The sequence below is a fragment of the Orcinus orca genome, chromosome 2 (assembly GCF_937001465.1).
Source record: "Orcinus orca chromosome 2, mOrcOrc1.1, whole genome shotgun sequence".
Lineage (NCBI taxonomy): Eukaryota > Metazoa > Chordata > Mammalia > Artiodactyla > Delphinidae > Orcinus > Orcinus orca.
The window spans coordinates 12,620,482-12,647,259 of NC_064560.1; the positions used below are offsets into that span (position 1 = coordinate 12,620,482).

The 26,778-nt window shown below is 39.2% G+C and overlaps 1 protein-coding gene across 1 annotated transcript in view; it reads right to left on the reverse strand.

Annotated features, from left to right (window-relative positions):
* Positions 1-26,778, reverse strand: part of ARMC3 (armadillo repeat containing 3) — a 94,693-nt gene that overhangs the window by 24,450 nt on the left and 43,465 nt on the right. The window contains exons 11-12 of the mRNA XM_004280949.3: positions 4,533-4,782; positions 349-485 (exon numbers count right to left, since the gene is read on the reverse strand). Coding sequence (XP_004280997.1) covers positions 349-485; positions 4,533-4,782 — 387 coding nt within the window. The remainder of the gene's footprint in view (positions 1-348; positions 486-4,532; positions 4,783-26,778) is intronic.

The window sequence follows — 26,778 nt, forward strand, 5'->3', positions numbered from 1 at the left end:
CGGTTTGTGGGGGAGAAAACAAAGGTGGCACTCATGGCTTGCCCGTTTTAATTTAGCCTTGAAAGCTGAGCGACAAATAAGATTGTGTTTAGCAAAGCAGAGGAAGGTGAAAGAAGCGTTTATCAGAATGAAAAAGTGGAAAAGGAAACATTGAAGATGATTTTGTGGAGGTGGCGGGGGAGATCTCTCCCGCTTCTGCAGGCGGTCCCTTCAGAGGGACTGTGACCCGCAGAGCTTCTGAACGCCCTGCGGCCTGAGAGTGGGCGTGGAGACTCTGCTCGACCTTCCTCGGGCCTGAAGACTGTGTGTCCTTCATCTGAGCCAGACCCTCCAGACCGCTCCACTCACCCAAGCCTGCACAACTCAGCGGCCGTGGGCTCATCACTGGCACAGACCATTATGGCCCAGCTGGCGTGCCGTCGTACCTCATCGTTCTTGGAATGCAGGAGCTCTACCAGTGGCTCCAGCCCACCTGAATTTCTCAACTAGAAATGGAAGCCAAAATTTTACACATTAAGAGCACAGAACATAAACATTCATGCTTTAAAAAAAAATCTAATTTTTTGATTGTTGAAAGGGTTTTGACTATGTAAAAACATTTTAGGATGTGTCCATGTTTAGATTTATTAAATTCAGGGGAAAGAATCAATTGCAAAAACCTTACAGACAGGAGCGCGGTGTTCTGTTCAAAGTTAAGAAGAGGCTGCAGTAAGTTACTGAGGGAGGTCATTGTGAGTTTACATGGGGTGGGTGCAGGGCAAAGAGCCTGTCCTCTTCCCTCTACAAGCGGGATGTCCCATGTTCATTCACTCTGCTGTTCACCACTGCGTGTCCATCTGGCCTGTGGGGGACAGAATCACGGGCCCCTAGAGATGCCCTTGTCCCTGGGAGGGATTTGGTAGATGTGGTTAAGGATCTGGGGATGGGGAGATGGTCCTGGATTATCAGGTTGGCCCAACTTAATTACAGGGGTCCTTACAAGAGGGAGATAAGAGTGTGAGAAGCAGAGAAAGGAGACTTGTAGAAACAGAGATTGCAGTAATCTGCTTTGAAGACAGAGGAAGGGGCCACAGCCAAGGAATGCAGGTGGACGGTAAAAGCCCGGAAACAGATTTCCCCCTCAAGTCTCCAGAAGGATCACAGCTCTGTTGATATCCTGACTTTAACCCGTAAGACCCATTTTCAGACTTCTGACCTCCCAAACCATGAGATAATAGATTTTTATTGCTTTAAGCCACTAAGTTGTGGTTATTTGTTTCAACAGCAATAGGAAACGGACACAGTCTCCAAAGCTAGGCAGGAGTAACCAATGCAGGCTAGTGCCACCTGTGTCACTGGACACTGCCATGACGTCAGCAGTGTGGACGAAGCAATGCTGAAGCAGTTCACCAGAAGGAGATCCATTTTGTTATCACTCATATTGCTTCAAGGAGTGAAAAAGAGAAGAAAAAGAACAAGAAGAGAATCGGGGAGAACTACATTAATTACACTCTTAAAAGAAGTCACACATGTATAAAATTGTTCCAATCAGGGAAAAAAAAAAGAAGATTCAACAGAGCTCTTGTCTCACTGTTTGAAATGTAATACAGTATTATCTGAGCCCGGAGGACTAAAAAGAATATTCTACAGGTCTCTCTGTGTAGTATCTGAAGACAGGAGCCCTTGTGAGATACGATCCACTTCCAATCATGTTCTTCTCAAACACAGGGACTCTAACAGGGATTACACATTAGCACACGTAACCTGGGCAAGCTTTGAAAAGTTTACTTGAAGCATCTGATGCTTAGCAAGCCAAATTTCTGAACATCTTTATATCTGAGTATAAGATAGCAATCTGACTCCACGTGTTCTTTCGGCAAATATCTAATTCATTTATTAATTTCACCACTCATTCCTTCATTCATGCATTCACTCATTCATTCAACAACTGTTTATTAAGCATATACTGTGTGCCAGGTATAGATCAATGACATGGATGCAGGGAAGGAAAACCTCAGTTCCCTTCCCTAAAGCCTCAGGGAGCTTATGGTCTTTCATACAAAAACTAGTGCAAAACAGAGTTCAAGGGAAGCATGCATAGGGGGTGGTGTGAGCACAGAGCAGGACGTTGGAGTCCACGTTTGAAGACTAAAGAAAGCCGTCATGGAGGACAGGATGGCTGAGCTGGGTGTTGAAGGAGAAACAGGCACTTATCAGGTGAACAAAGGTGAGACTAGCTTTCCAAGCAGAGAAATCAAGGAGGTGTAAATAAGAGAATTTTAGAATTCAAATCGTATGGTATTTCTGGAGTGTAGAGTTACACCTGGGAAGCAAGTTCAGGCTTAGGCAGGTAGGGGTGGATCATTGCGAGCCCTTGCATAGCACACTAAGCAGCTTAGCTGTTCCCATGGGGCAGTGGCACACCCCTGGGGACTTGCAATGATGTGATGAGGGTCATAAATTTGAAAGATCAGTCTGGAGGCAGTTTGGGGAATAGGAGGTGGCAGGGGTAGGGAGGGCCGTAGAGTCAGTTGCAATATTCCAGGAAACGGATGGACTGCTCAGTGAGCCGCATGGAGGAATGACCAACTAACACAGTGGTGTTTATCACTGTGTTGCCGCTGCCTACTGCAGCGCCTGGCACATGGTAGCTGGTAAAAAAAATATTTGGTGAGTATCTTACTACCTTAATGGATGAATACAAATGAACTGAGTCAACGGGAACAAAGAAGGGGATAGAAAAAATATCTAAGAGACAGAAGAGATTTGTTAGTTGTCTGAGCAGACAGCACAGTGTGAGGACGGGGGCTCTGGACTCAGAAAGGTGTGTTCGCAGTCCCTGATTTCCCGACCCATCAACTCTGCTTTCAGCACATTATTTCTTTAAGCCTCATTTTCCTCCTCTATAAAATAGGGATTGCAAATGTACCTATTTCTTTTCTTTTTGTAAAATTGAAGTATAGTTGGTTTACATGCTACATAGATTACATATAGTTGGTTTATTATATTAGTTTCAGGTGTACAACATAGTGATTCAATATTTTTATAGATTATACTCCCTTTAAAGTTATTACAAAACAATGGCTATATTTCCCTGTGCTGTGCAGTATGTCCTTGTTGCTTGTTTGTTTTATGCCTAGTAGTTTATACCTCTTACTCCCCTGCCCCTGTCTTGCCCCTCCCTTCTTCCCTCTCCCTGGTAACCACTGGTTTGTTCTCTATATCTGTGAGTCTGTTTGCTTTGTTATATTCATTCGTTTGTTTTATTTTTAAAATTCCACATGTAAATGATAACAGAGTATTCGTCTTTCTGTGTCTGACTTATTTCACTAAGCATAATAACCTCTAGGTTCAACCACATTGTTGCAAATGGCAGAATTTCATTCTGTTTCTGGCTGAGTAATATTCCATTGTGTATAAACACCACATCTTCTTTATCCATTCATCCATCAATGGGCATTTAGGTTGCTTCCATGTCTTGGCTGTTGTGACTAATACTGCTATGTACATTGAGATGCATGTATCTTTTCAAAGTAGTGACAAACATACCTATTTCAAGTGAGGCTTAAATGCATGTTAAGTGCTTAGCACACTGGCTGTGCATAATAAGTGCTCCATATTGTTATTTTTACTGGGGCGAGAGGAACAGAGTCCTAGGCTGTTTGAATGAGTGCCACACGACACGCAAACAGGAAAAAAGCAAGAGAAAAAGGTACGTTTGTAGGTTTATATCAAGTCTTTATGAAATGGGCCAAATGCACTTTTATATGATGGACTTGTAAAAACTACAATTCCATGTTTTAAATTTTTGAAATACAAGAGAAACGGAAGAGTGTGAGTAACCCATATTTATAATTTCAAGCATCATAGTAAAAGGCACACCTGAGTGTCCCCCACTCAGCTTAAGAAATGGTGCATTTCAATGACCTTGAACCCCCGTGTGCTCCTCTTCAAACACATCCACCCCCTTGATCCCCCAAGAGGCAACCAATTTCTTAAATTTGGGGTCAATAATTCTCTCACTTTTCTTTATAGTTTTATATGTATGTGCTAAACAACATGTTGCTTTGCTTTGCATATTTTTGAACATTATATAAATAGAATTCACACATCTGTTTTCTTCTGAACTTGACTTTGCTCAGCATTATGCTGGTTGAGATTCTTCTCTGTTGATGTCTGTAGCTACAGTTCATCCATTTTCACTGATGCAAGATTCTGTTTTATGAATATACCACAAATTTATGTATCCATTCTCTTAACAACCGGACAGTTGGTTTGTTTCCAGCTGTTGAGATGTTATAAACAATGCTTCCTGGTGCACAGAGACAAGAGAGTGTCTTAGGTATATACCTAGTTTTATACCTAGAATTGTCACATTATAGGGTACGCTCACCTTCTTTGCTGGGTGATGCTAATTTGTTTTCCAATGTGTTGCACCAGTTTTGAGGGACTTAAATGATGGGTAGGTTCAAATACTTGAAAATGTTTCAAATTACTGCACCAGTAGGTACGGACCAGAAGAAAGAGAAAAGGAAAGTGATGCAAATGCTCACCTCTGTCCGGGCCTCGACATCACACGCAGTTGCAGCAACGGTGAGAGCGGCTTTGCTCTGCACAACAGTGTTGGCAGAGTGCAGCGGGCTGAGCAGGGCGTGCATGACGTCATGGCTCTGGATGCTCAGACGCAGAGACTCCTGCATGGCCATGTTCGTCAGCACCGTGGCGGCGTTGGCTATGGCTCCATCTCGTTTGCTGGACAGGGCGTTGATTAATGCATCGATACCATCACCTTCGGCAGCAGCGCTGGGTCAGTGAAGGAGAAATGAATGCCGTTCACCCCTGTTCAGTAAATGATGTTTGGAGCATACAACTAAGCTTATAAAACAAACGAGTGCCTAAAGACAATTTCAGAAAGAAATTAATTTATCTGGGCGATGAACCCGGAATTGAGGCTCTGGGGATTTAAATGGAGTCTGGGGGGTTATGAATGAATATAAATAATCCTTTTCCTATGTCTGCAGCTTTGGGTTATAGGAAAATGCATGACTGCTTCTTAGAAACCCTACTACAGCTATTCATCTTTTAACTCAGTGATACTTACAAGATCAGGAAATTCTATTCAAAGAAAGTCTATTAAAATATTCCTAACCAGTAAGAAAACAAAGGTTTAAATGGGAGGAATGAGTGAGCATGGGAATTAAAAATTTTTCAGCTCATCTTCCCTCTTTTTAAGTGAGGCTGTTAACTGTAGGCAGACGTTAACACGTTTGAAGGCAGCAAATCATTTTGGGGGTGGATGTTGCTTTTACAAATTAAATATCAAGATAAAAGTCATGATATTGACAAGAATAATTTTAGTAATGTAGGCATATTCAGTTGTTAAATTTCCTATTTCTAGTATAAAAACGTTTTCCCACAATTAGAAATCCTAAACCTCCTTTTAAAAACACTGTACTTTCTATAGTCCTTGCTTTGTAATCACTCAAAAAGCTCATAAAATAGTAAAAATTTTAAAAAAAGATCATTTTAAAGAGTGGAAGTTGATTTAATTATGTTCTTTAATGTTTGGAATTGCTTCAAATAAGAGATGTTTCAAGCAGTAAGATATATAGAGCATCCTGGTTTTAAAGGAAAACCCCAAATTATGTTAAAAATCCATCTAAATCATCATAGAAATAGAGTTAATCAAGACAATAAAAATACATTTGAGTCTTCAATAATACGAACATCTTTTTCTAGTTTATATTTGCCACTTTTAAAAAAATTTAGGATCACAGTAGTAACCAACACTGAAAAAAAGAAGTGAGGCTATGTAGTTTAGCCCATCACTCTGTATTCTGATGAGTTCAGTTTGGTTCTGTCACTTGAATTTGCTGGTTGTGAAGGAGAACTGACAGTGTCAAGAACAGAAGGTATCACAATTATTCATCAGAGAGCAGAATACACACACAACCTCAATAAGGAGACTGCTAGCTTTAGGTGAAAGGAAGCTGTGAATCAGGCACAAACCAGCTCTGAAGGAGACTGAACAGCAGCCACTGGGCAGGAACGGAATGACTAGAGGCAACATCTCTGGAGAACGAAGGGCTCCTTGGTGTTGACCTTGAACGCACCTCCTACCCCCGGTTTATATAAATCCATGCAGAAAACACACCCTACTGATTGATACCAAGTTAAAGTCAGCACTCAGTTCCGTGTTTCCCCTCCTGCAGTTCCTGGTGTCTGTTTAACCCTCTGTGGCATCTCCTAGTCTTTCTCTGGGATGGTGTCCCTTAAAACTAAAATTTGGTTAGATGACATATGACCAAAATTTGGGAGGAAGCCCAAGAAAAATATTGAGAGGAAGGAAGGCCCTGCATCTCACTCTGGCAGCCTGAGGAACAGCATTTAATTTCCTTTCCTAGAGGATAAAATAAACACTCTTAAGATAATCTCACATTTACGTCTCTCTCCTATTATTAACTGACACGGTGGTCATTTGATTTTATGAATAAGGGAAAATTTGAAGGCTCTAATATATTAGTTCACCAGGAACTTCTCATACTCAACACTGAATTAAAAAAAAATGCCAGGAAGAATTTTTAATTATGCATATATTCTAATTAATTAACATAAGCTTAAACCTTCTCAAAAAAAAATGTTTCCTTTGAATTATTTTTCATGCACTTGATGCAATCAGTTCCTTAAATCAAATACTCTATGTTTTTTTAATCATTATAAACACACCTTGGCTAAAATGCACGATTCCTTTGTCACTTAGTGGTTTTTATCTTTGACAATGTTCATTTTTTAACACATCTTGGAGAGTAAAGAAAAAGCACACAATGGAGGTATTTCAACGGCATCCATGATAGAAGCCAGAAATGCTTTAGGTAAATGCATACTAGTAAATTCTGAAAGGCTTTATCTTTTGTGTGTATCAGGGAGTTTAGGGAAAATTTAAGTAAGTATGCAGGATCATACTCCATAGTTTTAGTTTCTCTAGTTTATGTAAAAATGAACAAACAAACCTGGGTCATGGAGACACAGGGATTTTCATCAAGTGTGTCTCTGCTCTCAGCCTTTCTGCTTGGATTTTGCTTCTCCCTTTCTCCTGTACGAAGGCATGTCTGGCCCTGGTTCATTTATACTCTACCTTCTGCTTTTTCTTTGCTTTTTATGGAAGCAGTAAAGGGAAGTACATAAAAACCTAGCTGTTTAAAAAAACCAAAGATTCTAGTACACAGTGGAATATAGGTTTTACTAAATTGAACATAACTGCCAGCACCGAAAGACAAATCATACAGGCACAGCTGGGAGAGCAACGTATATTGTATGTGCATATCTGCCCATAATTTGCTACATGCAGCTCTAAGTGCAAAAAGCATAATTGAGATTAACTTATGATATGAAAAATCAAGCTATTAGTCTTACTTAAAAAAAAAAACTAATTTCAGTCATAGAAATAGAGTGCAGAATTTGTACTTTTTTAAAAAAAAAAGAATTGCATTAATTTTGTGCTTTCAAACCCAAGACATTCTGTCTTATTTTTCCCCAAGTCTAACATATACACAAGCTGAAGCCTATCCTATTTTTTTTTCCCTATCCTATTTTTAAGACACATTTTAGTCTCCTAGATGGTAGAGCATTATCCAAATGAATAGGAGGACAGAAGTCAAACTGCTTTGTTACAAAATCCAGAATTACAGGGCCATATATCATCACAGCAATCTGAAACTATTTTCTGATATTTACTATCATTAGTCTGCATCCGGCTGGAGTTGAATCAATTAGGAGTTTAATCAATTAAGAGTTTAAAATGTAAATTGAAACAGAAATTAACCAAACTACAAACCAAATATGGGAATGTATAAAAACATCTGTTTATGTCATTTGACATATGTAAATAGAAGTGAAGTTCGAATGTCATGTGTATCCAATCTGTTACCAAGTCCTGACTATTTCTCTCTTCCATATTTCTCAGAACGCTTCCTTTTCTCCATCTCCATCTCTCCCACTGAATCCAGTTCAACATCCTGTATCTTGTGGATTGATATAAGTACTCTCCTAACAGGTTTCCCCTCATCCCCTCCAATCCTTTCTCCATCTTACAGCTTAAGTGATTTCTTAGAAATAATTTTATTTCTCGCCTACTTAAAACTTCCACGGTTTGCCATTGTTCAGGATAAAGCCCCAAATTTCTCATGTGGCCTCTGAGGCCAAGCATGAGCTGACCCCACCTCCCTCGCCAGCCCGTGCACCCCGCCACCTCTTCCTGTTGTCGTGTCCTAGGCCTTTCTGGCAACCTGCCATACGCCAGGCTCCGTCTCACCTCGGCGTGTGCCCACACTCTGGTCTCACTCCCAGCCGTCCCTTCCCCCGGATAATTCCCATTCATCTTGCCAAGTTTGGCACAAATGTCTCTTCCTCAAGGAAGCATTTCTTGACCCCCAAAACTAGGTTAGGTCTCTTTTTCACATGTCCTCAGAGCATTCGTTTGCTAAACGTATACATTTCCTTTTGTTTTAAAAAATGAGGTTTGGGCACAAGTGTTCACAGAGAAGAGTCACAATCTCGAAATATTATTTTACGGCGCCTGTTACGGAAAGGAATTCAGCACATAGTTTTTCATATTAAGTCCCCAAGCCCCACAGTTACAGCATGGGCACTAAGAGCACTAAGGAAAAGCTCAATTGCACAAATAGCGACTATTATGCTTCCCGGAAAGTACAGTGCTATTTTATGTCTGTGTGCCTTTGCACTCGTGCTCCCTTTGCCCCCAGATCCCTCCCGAACCTCTGCCTGAGGACCCCTCAAGGCCAGCTCACTCACCGCTTCCTGGGTGAGGTTACCCACGTCCATCACTGCCCCTCCTTATTAATCACCTCCTCCTCTGCCATGTCTACGCCTGGTGCCTACTTCTTAGGCAGCATGTGAGTCTTTTTATATCCCCAGTGCCGAGAAGATCGATATATTTTAATTGACTTGAATCAACTCAAGGGGAGTGATGAACACCTCTGCTGGCGTCCAGAAGCGGAGAGGGAAAAGTACTTAGCTCAGTGTGAAGTTTGCAAGAAGGGGTGGGATCCAACAATATGGGGATCTCCGCTTGTATCACTTATAGCTGTTCTTAAAAGCAGTTTATTTCCTCCTCACGCCTAGGCTTCTCGGATTATATAGTGAAGTCATTTTCTTTTTAACTATTTTATTTATTTATTTATTTGGCTGCATTGGGTCTTCATTGCTGTGCGCGGGATTTCTCTAGTTGCAGCGAACAGGGGCTACTCTTCATTGCGGTGCGTGGGTTTCTCATTGTGGTGGCTTCTCTTGTTGCGGAGCACGGACTCTAGGTGCGCGGGCTTCAGTAGTTGTGGTGCACGGGCTCAGTTGCTCCGTGGCATGTGGGATCTTCCCAGACCAGGGCTGGAACCCGTGTCTCCTGCATTGGCAGGCGGATTCTTAACCACTGCACCACCAAGGAAGTCCCCCCATGAAGTCATTTTTATATGAAGTTTAATAGATGAAATCTTGCACTTTAGACAATGTTTTTGGGATCCGTCCCTCTCATGTATCAAGGGATGTGGATATTCTTTCTCTGCAAACACAGTTTGTTTGGGTTGTGTCATCAGAGGACATGATTTGGTACCTCTCAGATTTTGATCCTTGCTGCTGTTTGGAGACTCACATTTAACTCATCTGCAAAGGCTGGTTACATGAATCAAGGGTGACCTTGGGCCGCATAGAAAATCTGTTTAACAGAGCCCATATACAGGGGGATATGTGGAACCCGCTGGAACAGATGGTAATATTGGCAATCAGAACCTTGTTTGTTAACAGTGATTACAACCATTCCCACCAGCACGGCTTTTCATATGTCTCCGTGAGGTTTGTCACACCAAGGAAGACATATTGGTGGCAGACACGCTGCAAGTGGTGAAGAGAGGTGCATATGCAGCAGTGACTCAGTGTTGGCGAGTTTAATTGCAGGCTCCCGGCGAGTCTATACAGGTGCGAGGGGGGTGGGGTGCTGGCCGTTATGATAAGCAGATCTCCTGGTTATCACAGCCGGATCTGGAATGCTGTGAACAGGATTCCTGACTCTCATCCCAGCCAGTTTTTCAAAGGTAATGACCCGAGAAGTCGAGGGTGTTAAATTGATCAGTTTCTGAGTCCCAAAGAACCATCACCCCGCAGCAGCCCCACAGTTGAAGAAGACTAATATATGTGCCCCCCAACTCTGGCTGAACCCCAGGATTGACAAAAGTATCCAAGAGTATTGTCTCCTTTGAAAAAAGTATTATTTAAAGATGCTTATCCATAGTAAGGGAGAGAATCACAATTAGCTGCAGGCAAAAAGCTTAAAATGAAGAGTGTAAAGTAACACTATTATTAAAGTGAAACCCAGACATAGAAACAGATGTGGGAAGTTTTGCATCCTATAGCAAAATAAGAAAAAAATGCAAAAAAAATATTTAAAAGTATGTGAAACCAAATTGTTTCCATCATATCGATGTGTCCTAGCAGGTATGATTTGGGAACTTCCAGAACATGCTTTTATGCTACAGTTGCTGTGACATCATGATTTTTCAAGAGAAAACTGCTAATTGCAAAGAGATGAGCACACGCCAACCCAGCACCTCCACAGAGAGCATGCGGGCTTTTGTTACCAATTACGAGGCAGTCAGTCAAGGTGCAGGGAAATCAAATGTAATTTTCTTACAAGTGACGTGGAATCCTTACTGACCTATCTGTTCAGTCACGATACTTCACTTGCATACATGCCACCTTCTGTTTCAAAACGCTGGAATGCCTGCCAATAATTAACTAGCTGCCATCAGGAAAGAACAACTGTCGTCATTTTACATGGCTGACTTGTCTCCTGATAAAATAGGAATAATGGTCAAGGTGTTAGAACATTCATAATAAATGGCTTCTGCAGTTACCAAATGTTTCTGTTTAGCCTGGAAAGCAGTCTATTTACATAACTGGATATGACAAGGGCCACAATCCCAAAGTAATTAGAGATATCACGTTGTTGATTTTCTTAACTAAAAAAAATAAGGACGCTGAAATCTCTAGTGTGATGGCACATAAACCCCCCTGGCCCTTGCCAGGACTACCCTCATCTCATCAGCTCTAATGTCAGAGAGACAGTCATTGACGAGCTGTGTCATTCCTGTGACCTCTTTCACAACGCTGGTGTCATGCCTGCCCCTCTCTATGACTTCGTGCTGTTTTATTTCATCTATACTGTTATCACTTCTGAAATTACCTTAAAATTACTCGTGTGTTGTCTGTCCCCCTGTCCAAACTGTAGACTTCATGAAAGCAGTTTCATGGAACCATTGTCATGATCCCTACAGCCTAGAGCAGTACCTGGCACATAAAGAACACCCAAGTAACTGTGAAATAGTTACAAAAGAAACCAAAATTCACAGGTAATAACTTCCTTAGCCTCTGGGATAAAATTACAAAAGTGGTAAAGAGTGACCCCATCTAGTTCCTAGTGAAAGGTATGTTCCAGGCTCCCTGTGATCCTGGGTCAAGGGTAATCGCTTAGACACACAAAATATAATAGATAATCCAGATTCACTTTTTTTAGAGTTAAGAAAGATAATATTTAGTGAGAGTAAGACTTGCTCAAGAAGCAAGTCAGTCAACAGACACAGAATTAAAACCATGATGATCTGACTATCTTTTTTACAATTATCAGTCTCTTAAGCTTTAAAAAGTACTGTATTTTCTAGGAAAAAAAAGAACCAGAATCTATTTGGTTCACTTCATCATTCCTCAGGGAATGAGAAATAAGGGAGACCATTTTGATGTATAGCATAGTGGGAAATTCTTACTAACCATTGGATACATTTTTTCCTCTTTCACATTCTCTTATAAAGAGAATATAAGGAAGAGGAGGAAGAGAAGGGAAAACAGGGAGAGGAACCTGGAAGAAAGGAGGAAGGAGGAAGGAAGGAAAGGAGGGGATTGAAATTCAATTCTCCAAAGGTGCCTGCAGTCTGGAAGAATCCAAAAAGACCAGGAAGGCAAAGGGAAACATTTGGTTGGAAGATTTGGAGAAGCTCAAAGTCGCAGAGATAGTGAGCAAGAGGCAGAGAGAGAGAAAAGTCACGAGCTCCCTCTGGATGTACATAGCTGACTGCCTCGGTGTGAAGTGTCCATCCCACCTCTGTGAACTTGAGCAAAGACGGTACCTATATTTCCTCATCTGCAGAATGGATGTGATGATAATATTCCCTACCTCACAGGACTGCTTCAAGGATTTAGTGATACATTCCGTTTGGAGTACTTAGCCCAACGCCTGGCCACACAGGCCAGGTATCATCACCATCATCATCACTATCATCATCATTACCTTCACCATCACTATCAACATCATCACCGTCATCCACGCATACTCAGTGAGCCACAGGGGCAGAGATTTTCCTATATCCTCTCTCCATTTCTTGGATCATGGGAAAATAGGATCCTATATCCAAATTTGCATGTGTGTATGAAATTTTCATTTTTAGACAACTTTTCAGCTAGACGGTCAAATCTCCAACTCCTGCAGGGCTAGAGCAGAAGCAGTTTCCTCAAGCATCCCACCCAAGTCTCTTTGTTTAGGCAACAAATGAGTAATAAAGGCCATTTTCAGAGGGAAGAAAAATCAAGGAAAAGGATTAATATTGAAAAGTCAAAGACGAGTAAAAATGGAATTTATGTAGGTTTTAAGCACTGCTTCAAATTTTAAGAGAAAAATCACACAATATAAAGGTATCCAAACTGTTTGATAATTTCCTCTTAAAATCAGTAACAGTGGAAATTAAACCTGAAGGATGTAGCAGCAAATTTAAAATAAGTTTATGCAAATGTTAGTCTCTGCTCTCTAGGTAATAAAAGCAGCATAGATAAGTTTCTAAATGAACATTTCATGGGATTCACCTAGCCTCACAAAACTTGTAGCCGACAAAATTCATACTGTTTGTGAAGGTCGACTAGGCATCAACTGACACAAAATGGGGGTATGGAATCAACTTGTTTTTATTGCAAAATCCAGCTTTTCATTCTATATATTCCTTCAAATCAGAGGCATCCATCAACACACAGCAGAGAAAGAATCTAGGCACTTAAGCGGGGTAGAAATGGAAAGTATCCACTCAGTAAACCTGGATGGAAATAAGGCAAGAATAATACTTAAATTGACCATGAAGATGCTTCCCATCTATTTTATCTATTAACTCAGAAGGCTTTTAAAATAATGAAGAACACTTTAAATAAAGTTCTTTGAGGTATCATACTGAATACAAAAGTTTGAAACATCCTTACTGCAAAACTGAACTTTCTAAAAGGAAACTAACTCAAGTTTTCTTGCAGGATTCTCATTCTAATTCAAAGGAGGTAGCATCTGACAACAAAGTGATATGTCAGAATTTTAAAACAAAATAATCTTTTCTGTTATATAAAGTCAAGAGCAAAAATTCAACTCTAGAGTAAGTACCTAACAACAAGATTAATTTATGTCGGTTAAGTGTATTATATTTATCCTATATGGTTATATAGCACAGCCGATATTCAGTCATCAGGACAATTAATGTGTCAAAATATTCTGAAATGACTTCACCTTAAAAAGAGACGAAGACAAGCATCTATTAACACACAGTTAGCAGTAGAATACTATCTCTTTAAAAGCACCACAATGGAATGCTTTCCAGATCACAATCTTTCAGTAATGTTTTAAAATATTATTTTAGACACATTGAAGAGTATTTCAAATTAAATTAGTATGCCTTTTCACTAAAATACAGAACAAACCTTCTATTACCTTTTTTGCCCCTCCCCCAACTTCTTCCTAAACTGCCACTAGGGGTCAGTATGAAGACACAGTTCCTCCACTGTTAGAAGGAATATGGAACTCTGAAAACATTTTCCCTGTGAAAAACCCTAACAAAGACAATAACCGCAGAACTTTAGCATTATCAAGTCCAACCCATACACCACGTCTGTAACATGAGTTTTCATTTTTCCCGAGACTGCATTTTAATGTTGTAAATCACAGTGGATTATTTCTATGGTCAATGTTTCTTTGATAAAAATAAAGTACTGTGAGCGACAAGATCACTTATTCTAAGTGAATCTGTGCATATTGGCCAAGAAGTATGATCTAGAATGGATGTTAAAGTTTATTCTCAAATGGTGATGGTACACATCTCTAGCCATCTCTAGAGATGTATCCCATCTCTTCCTGTAGAGGAATGGAGATGCGGAAGTGAATCTTGTGATGTTTTGCCAGCTTTGAGAGGTGGTTTTTTCCCTCCTTCAAAATGACCATCATCATTCACTGCACTACAGCCTCAAGTACACAGGAAAATATAGGCAATTTTAAGGAACAGCACTAGTCTATACTTAAGTCTACAGAATAAAAGGAATTAAAATATTTGTAAAAATAAATATACATGTGTACTAACTTCCACTAACTCTATTTAATGGGGTGGGAATTTAAAAAAGCTTTGAAAAGTGCTTTGTATGCACACTAGAGAGATTTAACATTCCAAGAAGTCACTCAAGGTCAGGCCCTTTCCTAACAATACTGAATGGATAGGGAGTTGGGTCACTGTGAATAAATGAAGTGCTGTCTTTTCTTGAAGTTCTGTATGTGGAATATCTTTCAAAATTTTTCTCTACACATTACATGGCTTTCTTAGGCATAGTACCCCATGAATAATTCTACTAGGTATTAAAATTATTCAGTAAATGCTTTATTTCTATGTTAGTGAAGAGAAATATTAATACTGATAATACAAAATGACACGTCATCCATGTAGAATGAGGATGCTGAAAAGTTCCCAAAGCACTCAGAATGCACATCCATATAATTTAGGGGCATTCTGTCTCTTTCTGGAGTCCCCTTGGGGCATAATCCTTACTCATCTCTCTCATTTCCTTTATTGTGGTCCTGACTGTAGGTTACATGATGGCAGGATGGTCCCCAGGGAAGAGTTCTTTGTCTCTGGTATTGTGGAAGCAAGTGGTGGCCCAGCAATCAATCAAAAAAAATTTTTTTTAAGTAACCACTATATGTGCTGCCATTTAAAACTTCCTTGAGTCACTGCTGTTGTGGGAAGTCAAGAAGGGGTATTAAAAACAAAAAGTAAGGGCTTCCCTGGTGGCGCAGTGGTTGGGAGTCCGCCTGCCGATGCAGGGGACACGGGTTCGTGCCCCGGTCCGGGAGGATCCCACATGCCGCGGAGCAGCTGGGCCTGTGAGCCATGGCCGCTGAGCCTGCGCGTCCAGAGCCTGTGCTCTGCAGCGGGAGAGGCCGCAATAGTGAGAGGCCCGAGTACCGCAAAAAAAAAAAAAAAAAAAAAGTAAAAAAATAAGAAAGAGGAGATAACAAGGTCTCTCAGATTTAAGGAAATCGCCCAGTTCTTTATGGAGAGAACATGAAGTAAGTATGAAGAATCAGAGTTAGTTAGTATGATCCATGTGTAGACAACAGAGACCTGATTACTTTCTATATCAAAATCACAGTTTTGACTTACTTCTCTATAGGTATTAAAATAATTGTATTGTAAATAATTATTTATTGAATGAAAGATTTAAAAAATTTTATATAGTGCTTTACAATTTCCCAAAGTTTCACACATGTGACTTCATATAAACCCATGATAACCCTTTTTTCTCCACCCCTATATTGCCCACGCTCACAAGTGGTAACCACTAGTTTGTTCTTTTTATCTATGAGTCTGCTTTTTTTTCTTAATATTTTTTGTATTTTTAAAAAATTTTTAATTTTATTTATTTTTTTATACAGCAGGTTCTTATTAGTCATCAATTTTATACACATCAGTGGATACATGTCAATCCCAGTCGCCCAGTTCAGCACACCACCATCCCCACCCCCCTGCGGCTTTCCCCCCTTGGTGTCCATACGTTTGTTCTCTACATCTGTGTCTCACCTTCTGCCGTGCAAACCGATTCATCTGTACCATTTTTCTAGGTTCCACATACGTGCATTAATATACGATATTTGTTTTTCTCTTTCTGATTTACTTCCCTCTGTATGACAGTCTCTAGATTCATCCACGTCTCAATGAATGACTCAATTTCGTTCCTTTTTATGGCTAATATTCCATTGTATATATGTACCACATCTTCTTTATCCATTTGTCTGTCGATGGGCATTGAGGTTGCTTCCATGACCTGGCTATTGTAAATAGTGATGCAATGAACATTGGGGTGCATGTGTCTTTCTGAATTATGGTTTTCTCTGGGTATATGCCCAGTAGTGGGATTGCTGGATCATATGGTAATTCTGTTTTTAGTTTTTTAAGGAACCTCCATACTGTTCTCCATAGTGGCTGTATCAATTTACATTCCCACCAACAGTGCAAGAGGGTTCCCTTTTCTCCATACCCTCTCCAGCATTTGTTGTTTGTAGATTTTCTGATGATGCCCATTCTAACTGGTGTGAGGTGATACCTCATTGTAGTTTTGATTTGCATTCCTCTAATAATTAGTGATGTGAGCAGCTTTTCATGTGCCTCTTGGCCATCTGTATGTCTTCTTTGGAGAAATGTCTATTTAGGTCTTCTGCCCATTTTTGGATTGGGTTGTTTGTTTCTTTAATATTGAGCTGCATGAGCTGTTTATATATTTTGGAGATTAATCCTTTCTCCATTGATTCGTTTGCAAATATTTTCTCCCATTCTGAGGGTTGTCTTTTCGTCTTGTTTATGGTTTCCTTTGCTGTGCAAAAGCTTTGAAGTTTCATTAGGTCCCATTTGTTTATTTTTGTTTTTATTTCCATTACTCTAGGAGGTTTATCAAAAAAGATCTTGCTGTGATTTATGTCAAAGGGTGTTCTTGCTATGTTTTCCTCTAAGAGTTTTATAGTATCCAGTCTTACATTTAGGTCTCGAATCCATTTTGAGTTTATTTTTGTATATGGTGTTAGGGAGTGTTCTAATTTCATTCTTTTACATGTAGCTGTCCAGTTTTGCCAGCACCACATATTGAAGAGACTGTCTTTTCTCCATTGTATATCCTTGCCTCCTTTGTCATAGATTAGTTGACCATAGGTGCGTGGGTTTATCTCTGGGCTTTCTATCTTGTTTCATTGATCTGTGTTTCTGTTTTTATGCCAGTACCATATTGTCTTGATTACTGTAGCTTTGTAGTATAGTTTGAAGTCAGGGAGTCTGATTCCTCCGGCTCTGTTTTTTTCCCTCAAGACTGCTTTTGCTATTCAGGGTCTTTTTTGTCTCCATAAAATTTTAAGATTATTTGTTCTAGTTCCGTAAAAAATGCCATTAGTAATGTGATAGGGATTGTGTTGAATCTGTAGATTGCTTTGGGTAGTATAGTCATTTTCACAATATTGATTCTTCCAATCCAAGAACATGGTATATCTCTCCATCTGTTGGTATCATCTTTAACTTCTTTCATCAGTGTCTTATGGTCTTCTGCATACAGGTCTTTTGTCTCCTTAGGTAGGTTTATTCCTAGGTATTTTATTCTTTTTGTTGCAATGGTAAATGGGAGTGTTTCCTTAATTTCGCTTTCAGATTTTTCATCATTAGTATATAGAAATGCAAGAGATTTCTGTGCATTAATTTCATATCCTGCAACTTTACCAAGTTCATTGATTAGCTCTAGTAGTTTTCTGGTGGCATTTTTAGGATTCTCTATGTATAGTATCATGTCATCTGCAAACAGTGACAGTTTTACTTCTTCTTTTCCAATTTGTATTCCTTTTATTTCTTTTTCTTCTCCGATTGCCATGGCTAGGACTTCCAAAACTATGTTGAATAATAGTGGTGAGAGTGGACATCCTTGTCTTGTTCCTGATCGTAGAGGAAATGCTTTCATTTATTCACTATTGAGAATAATGTTTGAGGTGGGTTTGTCATATATGGCCTTTATCATGTTGAGGTAGGTTCCCCCATGCCCACTTTCTGGAGAGTTTTTATCATAAATGGGTGTTGAATTTTGTCAAAAGCTTTTTCTGCATTTATTGACATGATCATATGGTTTTTATTCTTCAATTTGTTAATATGGTGTATCACATTGATTGATTTGCGTAAATTGAAGAATCCTTGCATCCCTGGGATAAATCCCACTTGATCATGGTGTATGATCCTTTTAATGTGTCGTTGGATTCTGTTTGCTAGTATTTTGTTGAGGATTTTTGCATCTATATTCATCAGTGATATTTGTCTGTAATTTTCTTTTTTTGTTGTATCTTTGTCTGGTTTTGGTATCAGGGTGATGGTGGCCTCATAGAATGAGTTTGGGAGTGTTCCTTCCTCTGCAATTTTTTCGAAGACTTTGAGAAGGATGGGTGTTCATTCTTCTTTAAAAGTTTGATAGAATTCACCTGTGAAACCATCTGGTCCTGGACTTTTGTTTGTTGGAAGATTTTTTCTTTTTTTTTCTTTTTTTTTTTTTTTTGCGGTATGCGGGCCTCTCACTGTTGTGGCCTCTCCCGTTGCAGAGCACAGGCTCTGGACACGCAGGCTCAGCAGCCATGGCTCACGGGCCCCCAGCCGCTCCACGGCATGTGGGATCTTCCTGGACTGGGGCACGAACCAGTGACCCCTGCATTGGCAGGCGGACTCTCAACCACTGCGCCACCAGGGAAGCCCTGTTGGAAGATTTTTAATCACAGTTTCAATTTCATTACTTGTGATTGGTCTGTTCATATTTTCTATTTCTTCCTGGTTCAGTCTTGGAAGGTTATACCTTTCTAAGCATTTGTCCATTTCTTCCAGGTTGTCCATTTTAATGGAATACAGTTGCTTGTAGTAGTCTCTTAGGATGCTTTGTATTTCTGCGGTGTCTGTTGTAACTTCTCCTTTTTCTTTTCTAATTTTATTGATTTAAGTCCTCTCCCTCTTTTTCTTGATGAGTCTGGCTAATGGTTTATCAATTTTATTTATCTTCTCAAAGAACCAGCTTTTAGTTTTATTGACCTTTGTTACTGTTTTCTTTGTTTCTATTTCATTTATTTCTGCTCTGATCTTTATGATTTCTTTCCTTCTGCTAACTTTGGGTTTTTTTGTTCTTCTTTCTCTAGGTCCTTCAGGTGTAAGGTTAGATTGTTTATTTGAGATTTTTCTTGTTTCTTGAGGTAGCCTTGTACAGCTATAAACTTCCCTCTTAGAACTGCTTTTGCTGCATCCCATAGGTTTTGGATCGTTGTGTTTTCATTGTCATTTGTCTCTAGGTATTTTTTGATTTCCTCTTTGATTTCTTCAGTGATCTCTTGGTTATTTAGTAACGTATTGTTTAGCCTCCATGTGTTTGTGTTTTTTATGTTTTTTTCCCTGTAATTCATTTCTAATCTCATAGCGTTGTGGTCAGAAAAGATGCTTGATATGATTTCAATTTTCTTAAATTTATTGAGGCTTGATTTGTGACCCAAGATGTGATCTATCCTGGAGAATGTTCTGTGCACACTTGAGAAGAAAGTGTAATCTGCTGTTTTTGGATGGAATGTCCTATAAATATCAATTAAATCTATCTGGTCTATTGTGTCATTTAAAGCTTCTGTTTCCTTATTTTTTTCATTTTGGATGATCTGTCTGTTGGTGTAAGTGAGGTGTTGAAGTCTCCCACTATTATTGTGTTACTGTCGATTTCCTCTTTTATAGCTGTTAGCAGTTGCCTTATGTATTGAGGTGCTCCTGTGTTGGGTGCATATATATTTATAATTGCTGTATCTTCTTCTTGGATTGATCCCTTAATCATTATGTAGTGTCCTTCCTTGTCTCTTGTAACATTCTTTATTTTCAAGTCTATTTTATCTGATATGAGTATTGCTACTCCAGCTTTCTTTTGATTTCCCTTTGCATGGAATATCTTTTTCCATCCTCTCACTTTCAGTCTGTATGTGTCTCTAGGTCTGAAGTGGGTCTCTTGTAGACAGCATATATATGGGACTTGTTTTTGTATCCATTCAGCAAGCCTGTGTCTTTTGGTTGGAGTATTTAATCCATTCACGTTTAAGGTAATTATAGATATGTATGTTCCTATGACCATATTCTTAATCGTTTTGGGTTTGTTTTTGTAGGTCCTTTTCTTCTCTTGTGTTTCCCACTTAGAGAAGTTCCTTTAGCATTTGTTGTAGAGCTGGTTTGGTGGTGCTGAATTCTCTTAGCTTTTGCTTGTCTGTAAAGGTTTTGATTTCTCCATGGAATCTGAATGAGATTGTTGAAGGTAGAGTAATCTTGGTTGTAGGTTCTTCCCTTTCATCACTTTAAGTATATCATGCCACTCCCTTCTGGCTTGTAGAGTTTCTGCTGAGAAATCAGCTGTTAACCTGATGGGAGTTCCCTTGTATGTTATTTGTCATTTTTCCCTTGCTGCTTTCAATAATTTTTCTGTCTTTAATTTTTGCCAATTTGTTTACTATGTGTCTTGGTGTGTTTCTCCTTGGGTTTATCCTGTATGGGACTTGCTGTGCTTCCTGGACTTGGGTGGCTGTTTCCTTTCCCATGTTAGGGAAATTTTTGACTGTAATCTCTTCAAATATTTTCTTAGGTCCTTTCTCTCTCGCTTCTCCTTCTGGGAACCCTACAATGCAAATGTTGTTGCATTTAATGTCGTCCCAGAGGTCTCTTAGGCTGTATTCATTTCTTTTCATTCTTTTTTCTTTATTCTGTTCCACAGCAGTGAATTCCACCATTCTGTCTTCCGGGTCACTTATCAGTTCTTCTGCCTCAGTTATTCTGCTATTGATTCCTTCTAGTGTAGTTTTCATTTCAGTTATTATATTGTTCATCTCTGTTTGTTTGTCCTTTAATTCTTCTAGGTCTTTGTTAAACATTTCTTGCATCTTCTCGATCTTTGCCTCCATTCTTTTTCCGAGGTCCTGGATCATGTTCACTATCATTATTCTGAATTCTTTTTCTGGAAGGTTGCCTATCTCCACTTCATTTAGTTGTTTTTCTGGGGTTTTATCTTTTTCCTTCATCTGGTACACAGCTCTGTGCCTTTTCATCTTGTCTATCTTTCTGTGAATGTGGTTTTTGTTCCACAGGCTGCAGGATTGTAGTTCTTCGTGCCTCTGCTGTCTGCCTTCTGGTGGATGAGGCTACCTAAGAGGCTTGTGTAAGTTTCCTGATGGGAGGGACTGGTGGTGGGTAGAGCTGACTGTTGCTCTGGTGGGAAGAGCTCAGTAAAACTATAATCCACCTGTCTCCTGATGGGTGGGGCTGGGTTCCCTCCCTGTTGGTTGTTTGGCCTGAGGCGACCCAACACTGGAGCCTATGTGGACACTTTGGTGGGGCTAATGACAGACTCTGGGAGGGCTCAGGGCAAGGAGTACTTACCAGAACTTCTGCTGTCAGTGTCCTTGTCTCCACAGTGAGCCACAGGCACCCCCTGCCTCTGCAGGAGTCCCTCCAACACTAGCAGGTAGGTCTGGTTCAGTCTCCTTTGGGGTCACTGCTCCTTCCCCTGGGTCCCGATACGCATACTACTTTGTGTGTGCCCTCCAAGAGTGGAGTCTCTGTTTTCCCAGGTCCTATCGAAGTCCTGCAGTCAAATCCTACTAGGCTTCAAACTCTGATTCTCTAGTAATTCTCTTCCCGTTGCTGGACCCCCAGGTTGGGAAGCCTGATGTGGGGCTCAGAACCTTCACTCCAGTGGGTGGACTTTTGTTGTATAAGTGTTCTCCAGTTTGTGAGTTAACCATCCAGCAATTATGGGAGTTGATTTTACTGTGATTGTGCCCCTCCTACCATCTCATTGTGGCTTCTCCTTTGTCTTTGGATGTGGGGTATCTTTTGTGGTGAGTTCCAGTGTCTTCCTGTTGATGATTGTCCAGCAGCTAGTTGTGATTCTGGTGTTCTCACAAGAGGGGGTGAGAGCATGTCCTTCTACTCCGCCATCTTGGTTCCTCCCTCAATCTGCTTAACTCTGCTTCTTTTCTGTTTTATTCACTAGCCTGTTGTATTTTTTAGATTCCACATATGAGTGAGATCACACAGTATTTGTCTTTCTCTCTCTGACTTATTTCACTTAGCATAATGCCCTCCAAGTCCATCCATGTTGCTGCAAATGGCAAAATTTCATTCTTTTTTATGGCTGAGTGGTATTCCATTATATATATATATATACCACTTCTTTTTTTCTTTATTAATTTTTATTGGTGTATAGTTGCTTTACAATGTTGTGTTAGTTTCTGCTGTTCAGCAAAGTGAATCAGTTATACATATACATGTATCCACTCTTTTTTGGATTTCCTTCCCATTTAGGTCACCACAAAGCATTGAGTAGAGTTCTCTGTGCTATACAGTAGGTTCTCATTAGTTATCTATTTTATATATAGTAGTGTATACATATCAATTGTAGTTATTACTTTTTATAATTTAATTTTATTCACTGTGTTTTATTTCTTAAAATAATTGTATGTTTTGAAAAATATCTAGTCAACAATTGTATTATTTTCTAATCTTTTCATTGTTTACCAATAGCCAACATTTAGTTAGTGTTCACATTGGGAAATGAAAAGCATTGAACTCTTTTCATTCTTGGAATAACTTAAAAACTCTAATTCTGATCAGATCCAACAGATGGCAGTGATGTTATAAATTAATAGTGTAAAATATTCTTATAATATGTAGACTCTGCCCCTCAGAAAATGTGAACCAAGAATAAATTCTCTCAGTACTTGCATAAATAATATAAAACTTTGATATGACTACTTGGATAAAAGAGTACAAAGTAAATATAACATGAAATTTAGCTGAAATAGTACTTCTTTCAAAAGCGAACAACTTTCTCCTTTCCAAAAAGTATTATAAATTGAGAATTGTCAGAAAGATTAATAGTGAACCAAAAAAGATAATGGTGTCCAAATTAACTAAGTGGATTACATTTTTATTTAAAATTCATTATTGCTTCTTGGTTTCCTTTTTTATCTCTTTCTATGGGGGTTGTTTTAACCTCACTTTTTACTTATTCACTTAAAAATGATATTACTTGCTTTCCCCCTGTCACTTTAAATAAGTGAATCTGGCTATTCTTGTCCTCTTTTCCTATACCCTCAAATAGTTATTTTTATTCTTATTCATTGCCTTTTGTCCACTTTGAGTGACCTTTTTCTGCAGATGATAAAGAATGAAAAGTATGGCTAGAAGACTCTTAGAGCTAAGTAGCTCTCCACTTTTTGATCCAAATTATGTGAAAACAAACAAACACCACAATACAGATGATCACTTTCTGTTTCAAGTTATGGGCATTGTCAGATAGACCTTCTGTTTTTCACTGTCCTTTTCCTTTTGGTTGTATTTCCCCCCGAAAGCCTGCTATGGGATGGGCACAATTCTAGATGCTTGGTGTGTGTCAGTGAATTAAACAGACAAAGGTGTTGGGTGCTGGTCAGAGAACATAATGAGTGAGCTGTATGGTATGTAAGAAAATGATAAGAGTTATGAGAAAAGGGCAGTAGGAAAGGAGGATGGAGTATGTGTGTGGGTGGTACAGTTGTAACCACTGTGGTCACCACATTTGGGCAGACCTGAGGGGGTGAGGGACTGAGCGGTGGGCATCCTGGAGTAGAAGAACATTCCACGCAGAGAGGATGGTCATACAAAAGGCCTAAAGCAAAACACTTCTGGGAGGTGACTGTACTCTCAGAATATATCTATTTTATGCTTCATCATTTTACTCTCTGACATTGGCTTGTTTGTAAGTAAAGGGATTTGTATTTGTTAAATTATTTTTTTAACTACAATTTTACTTATCCATAACTCAATACCTGGAGACTTCACATATCCAGAACACACATGAGAACTATCAGAAAAAAAAGAAAGGAAGAAAGAAATGGCCTGTGAAGACCAAAACACCCCTTAGAGCAGTGGCCTCAGGTCCTCCCTTACTGCTTTTATGTAAACTTTGATAAAGCTTGGTTACCTGGTATCCAAGCTTTTCACTGACTGAAAGGAAGGGATCTGAAGAGAACCTCGGCAGGGTTGTGCCTGCCAATCAAATCTACAGACAGCAGTGAATATTAACACTGCCAGCCTGCCAGTAGGAGTCAATAAAATGCACCAACCCCAAAGGCACCCCACCTAGAGGCTATACTCAGAGAGGAGGCAAGCACCCACCTTCCCTAAGGGGCCCTGACGACACCACTGTGGAGCGTAGGAGAGCCACTGACTCAAAATGATAACCATACCCCACCCCCCCAAAGTTTTGATTCAAACTCATTACAAATTTTTAAAAGCTTTGTTGATTATAGAAGTAAATTTTCAAGTGTCTAGAAGACTTTATCTAGGAAGCCTCATTCACAGAAAATAACAATTAGGCAAGATCTTTTGGTACCAATTAAAGAGATACTTATAATTCAAGTTGAAAATCTTCCACCAAGGGGTATGGATGACCTGGTTATTTATTTATCATTGCTACCAAATTTCTCATCATTCTCCTATTTTATTACATTTGGGTGTGTTTTCTCTTGCAAGAGCACAAATCTGAATCCAGGTATTTTAGATTGTAAATTATTTTATGTATATTATAAAATTCTGTTTTTAGATTATAAAAATACTTTGACTTAAAAAAGCATTTGCCAGTTTTGCAAAGAGAGTCACAGCAAAGTATATTCCTCTTTCCTCTGGTTGATTATTTACTTTACTTCAGAAAATTCTGATTTACCCACAACTTTCTAAGCAAAACTCAGTTACATAAAGGAAATTATACCAGCATTATATGTTGTCATAACATGCCAGTTACTACTCAGTTCATGAAATGAGTCTCCAGCTCCAGAAGGTACCCTGAGTGTAAGAATTAGAAATCCATTTTAGGCACTTGAGATAGAAGTATAGGGGAAGGGGTTACATTTTAACAAACAAAATTAGAATTCTCAGGGCTTAACTGCATTAAAAAAAAAAAAAAAAAAGGCTAGCAATTATCAGGTATCCAAACAGCTACCAAATGCACCTGGAAGACAATAGCTCTGGGTTTTTGCCTTCTTCTCTTACTACTTAGGTGTGGTGGAAAAGCAACTTTCTAACTATTTCTAACCCTCAGCTCCAGCCCCCCAGCAGCAGAGGCAGGGGCTCAGCCTTGCTCCTATAGCTAGCACTTTGCTAGGAAAGCTGATGAAATGGACTGCTTCTAAAAATCGATGCTGGAAACACTCACCAATGCCGAGTTTAAGATAATCTTTTAAAAATGATCTGAGTAGGAAACATTTTTTTACTACAAATAACCAGTCATCTTTGTTGTCTGTTCTGCTGTGGTTGGCTTCAGTAAGTACCACCCTAGAAGGATCGACAATGGGGCTTGTTTGTGTTCATTCCTTTTGATTGACTATAAAATCTTTTTCAACCCCGGTTTTCAGCATTTGGCACAAACAGGTCAAATCTGACTCCATTTCCTCCTCAAAACCATTAATTTTCAGTATCTTTTAGCTCAAAAAAGTCCAAAGTAAAAGCTATACAGACCTCAAAAAAAATCCATAAAACACTTTTATTCATGTCCCATTTCCCTCACCAAACGTAAGTTGGAAAAAAGAAATCACAATGTATGGTACATAATAGGTTAAAGAAATAACAGCAATTAAAATTTATAAAAAATTAAATTACAAAAATAAGGTTGATTGTCATAGAGGAAAAGTCAGGCAACATTTAGCCCTAATTGGCCTCCCTGTGTTGACAAAATGGAACTATACTGGCAGAAGACAAAAATCTCATAAATAGGTAATTGAGAGAGAAGATCTGAAGGCAGCTTCTTTTAGAACTACTTGCCATCCTAATTTTCTATGATTTTATATAAAACGACGTAAGCCAGGCAAACTCACATCAGATCAAGAGGGCTGTGTACACTGGAGACCTTTTAGTGTGTGTTAGGTAATATATAAATCTAAAGGCACTGGAGATAGAAGTGTTGTGTGTCATAAGATTTTTGCACTGGCATGACTACACTGTAAAAATCACTGAATATGTTGTTTTCAAATTGCTACTTACTATGACCCAATATTCTAGAAATGTGTGTGCTTTCATACAGATGATGATGGCCCTGAATTTAGGCAATTATCATGTCAAAGATTGTAGCTATTAAAGGAACGTAATTTTGTTTTGATGCTTATGCATTTCAGCTACGTTTTTATTGGACATTGTTAGATTTTTAGTCATTCCATTAAGGTCTTATAAAATATTTGTGTGGGAGTATGGAAAAAGAAAGAAAGGGTAAGAGACAGATGAACTATATGATGGGGATGGAGGAGGATTTATTTCAAGTAAGAAATGGGTAATTTTAGGCACAATGCCACAAAACAATAATAAATGAGTGTTAAAAACTAACGTACTGAGATGGTTAATTTTATGTGTCACCTTGACTGGGCTAAGGGATGCCCAGTCAATAATGGTGAAACATTATTTACGAGTGTGTCTGTGAGGGTGTTTCTGGAAGAGGTCAGCATTTGAATCCGCAGACTGAATAAAGATCCCTCTTATCAACGTGGGTGGGCATCATCCAATCCACTGAGGAACTGTACAGAACAGAGGAGGAAGGGTAAATTTGCTCTCTGCTTGAGACGGGACAGCCATCTTCTCCTTTCCTTGGACATCAGTGCCCCTGGTTCTCACACTGGGACTGACCTTTACAACCTTGTTCTCCACGTCACAGACAGCAGATCGTGGGACTTCTCAGCCTTCATAAGCTCATGAGCCAATCCCTATAATAAATCTCATATATATATATATATCTCCTATTGGTTGTGTTTCTCTAGAGAACCCTGACTAATACTCATACCATATTTAGGGAAGGTAAATAAATTTTTTTTTACTCTTCTTTATTTATTTAGATTTACTTTTT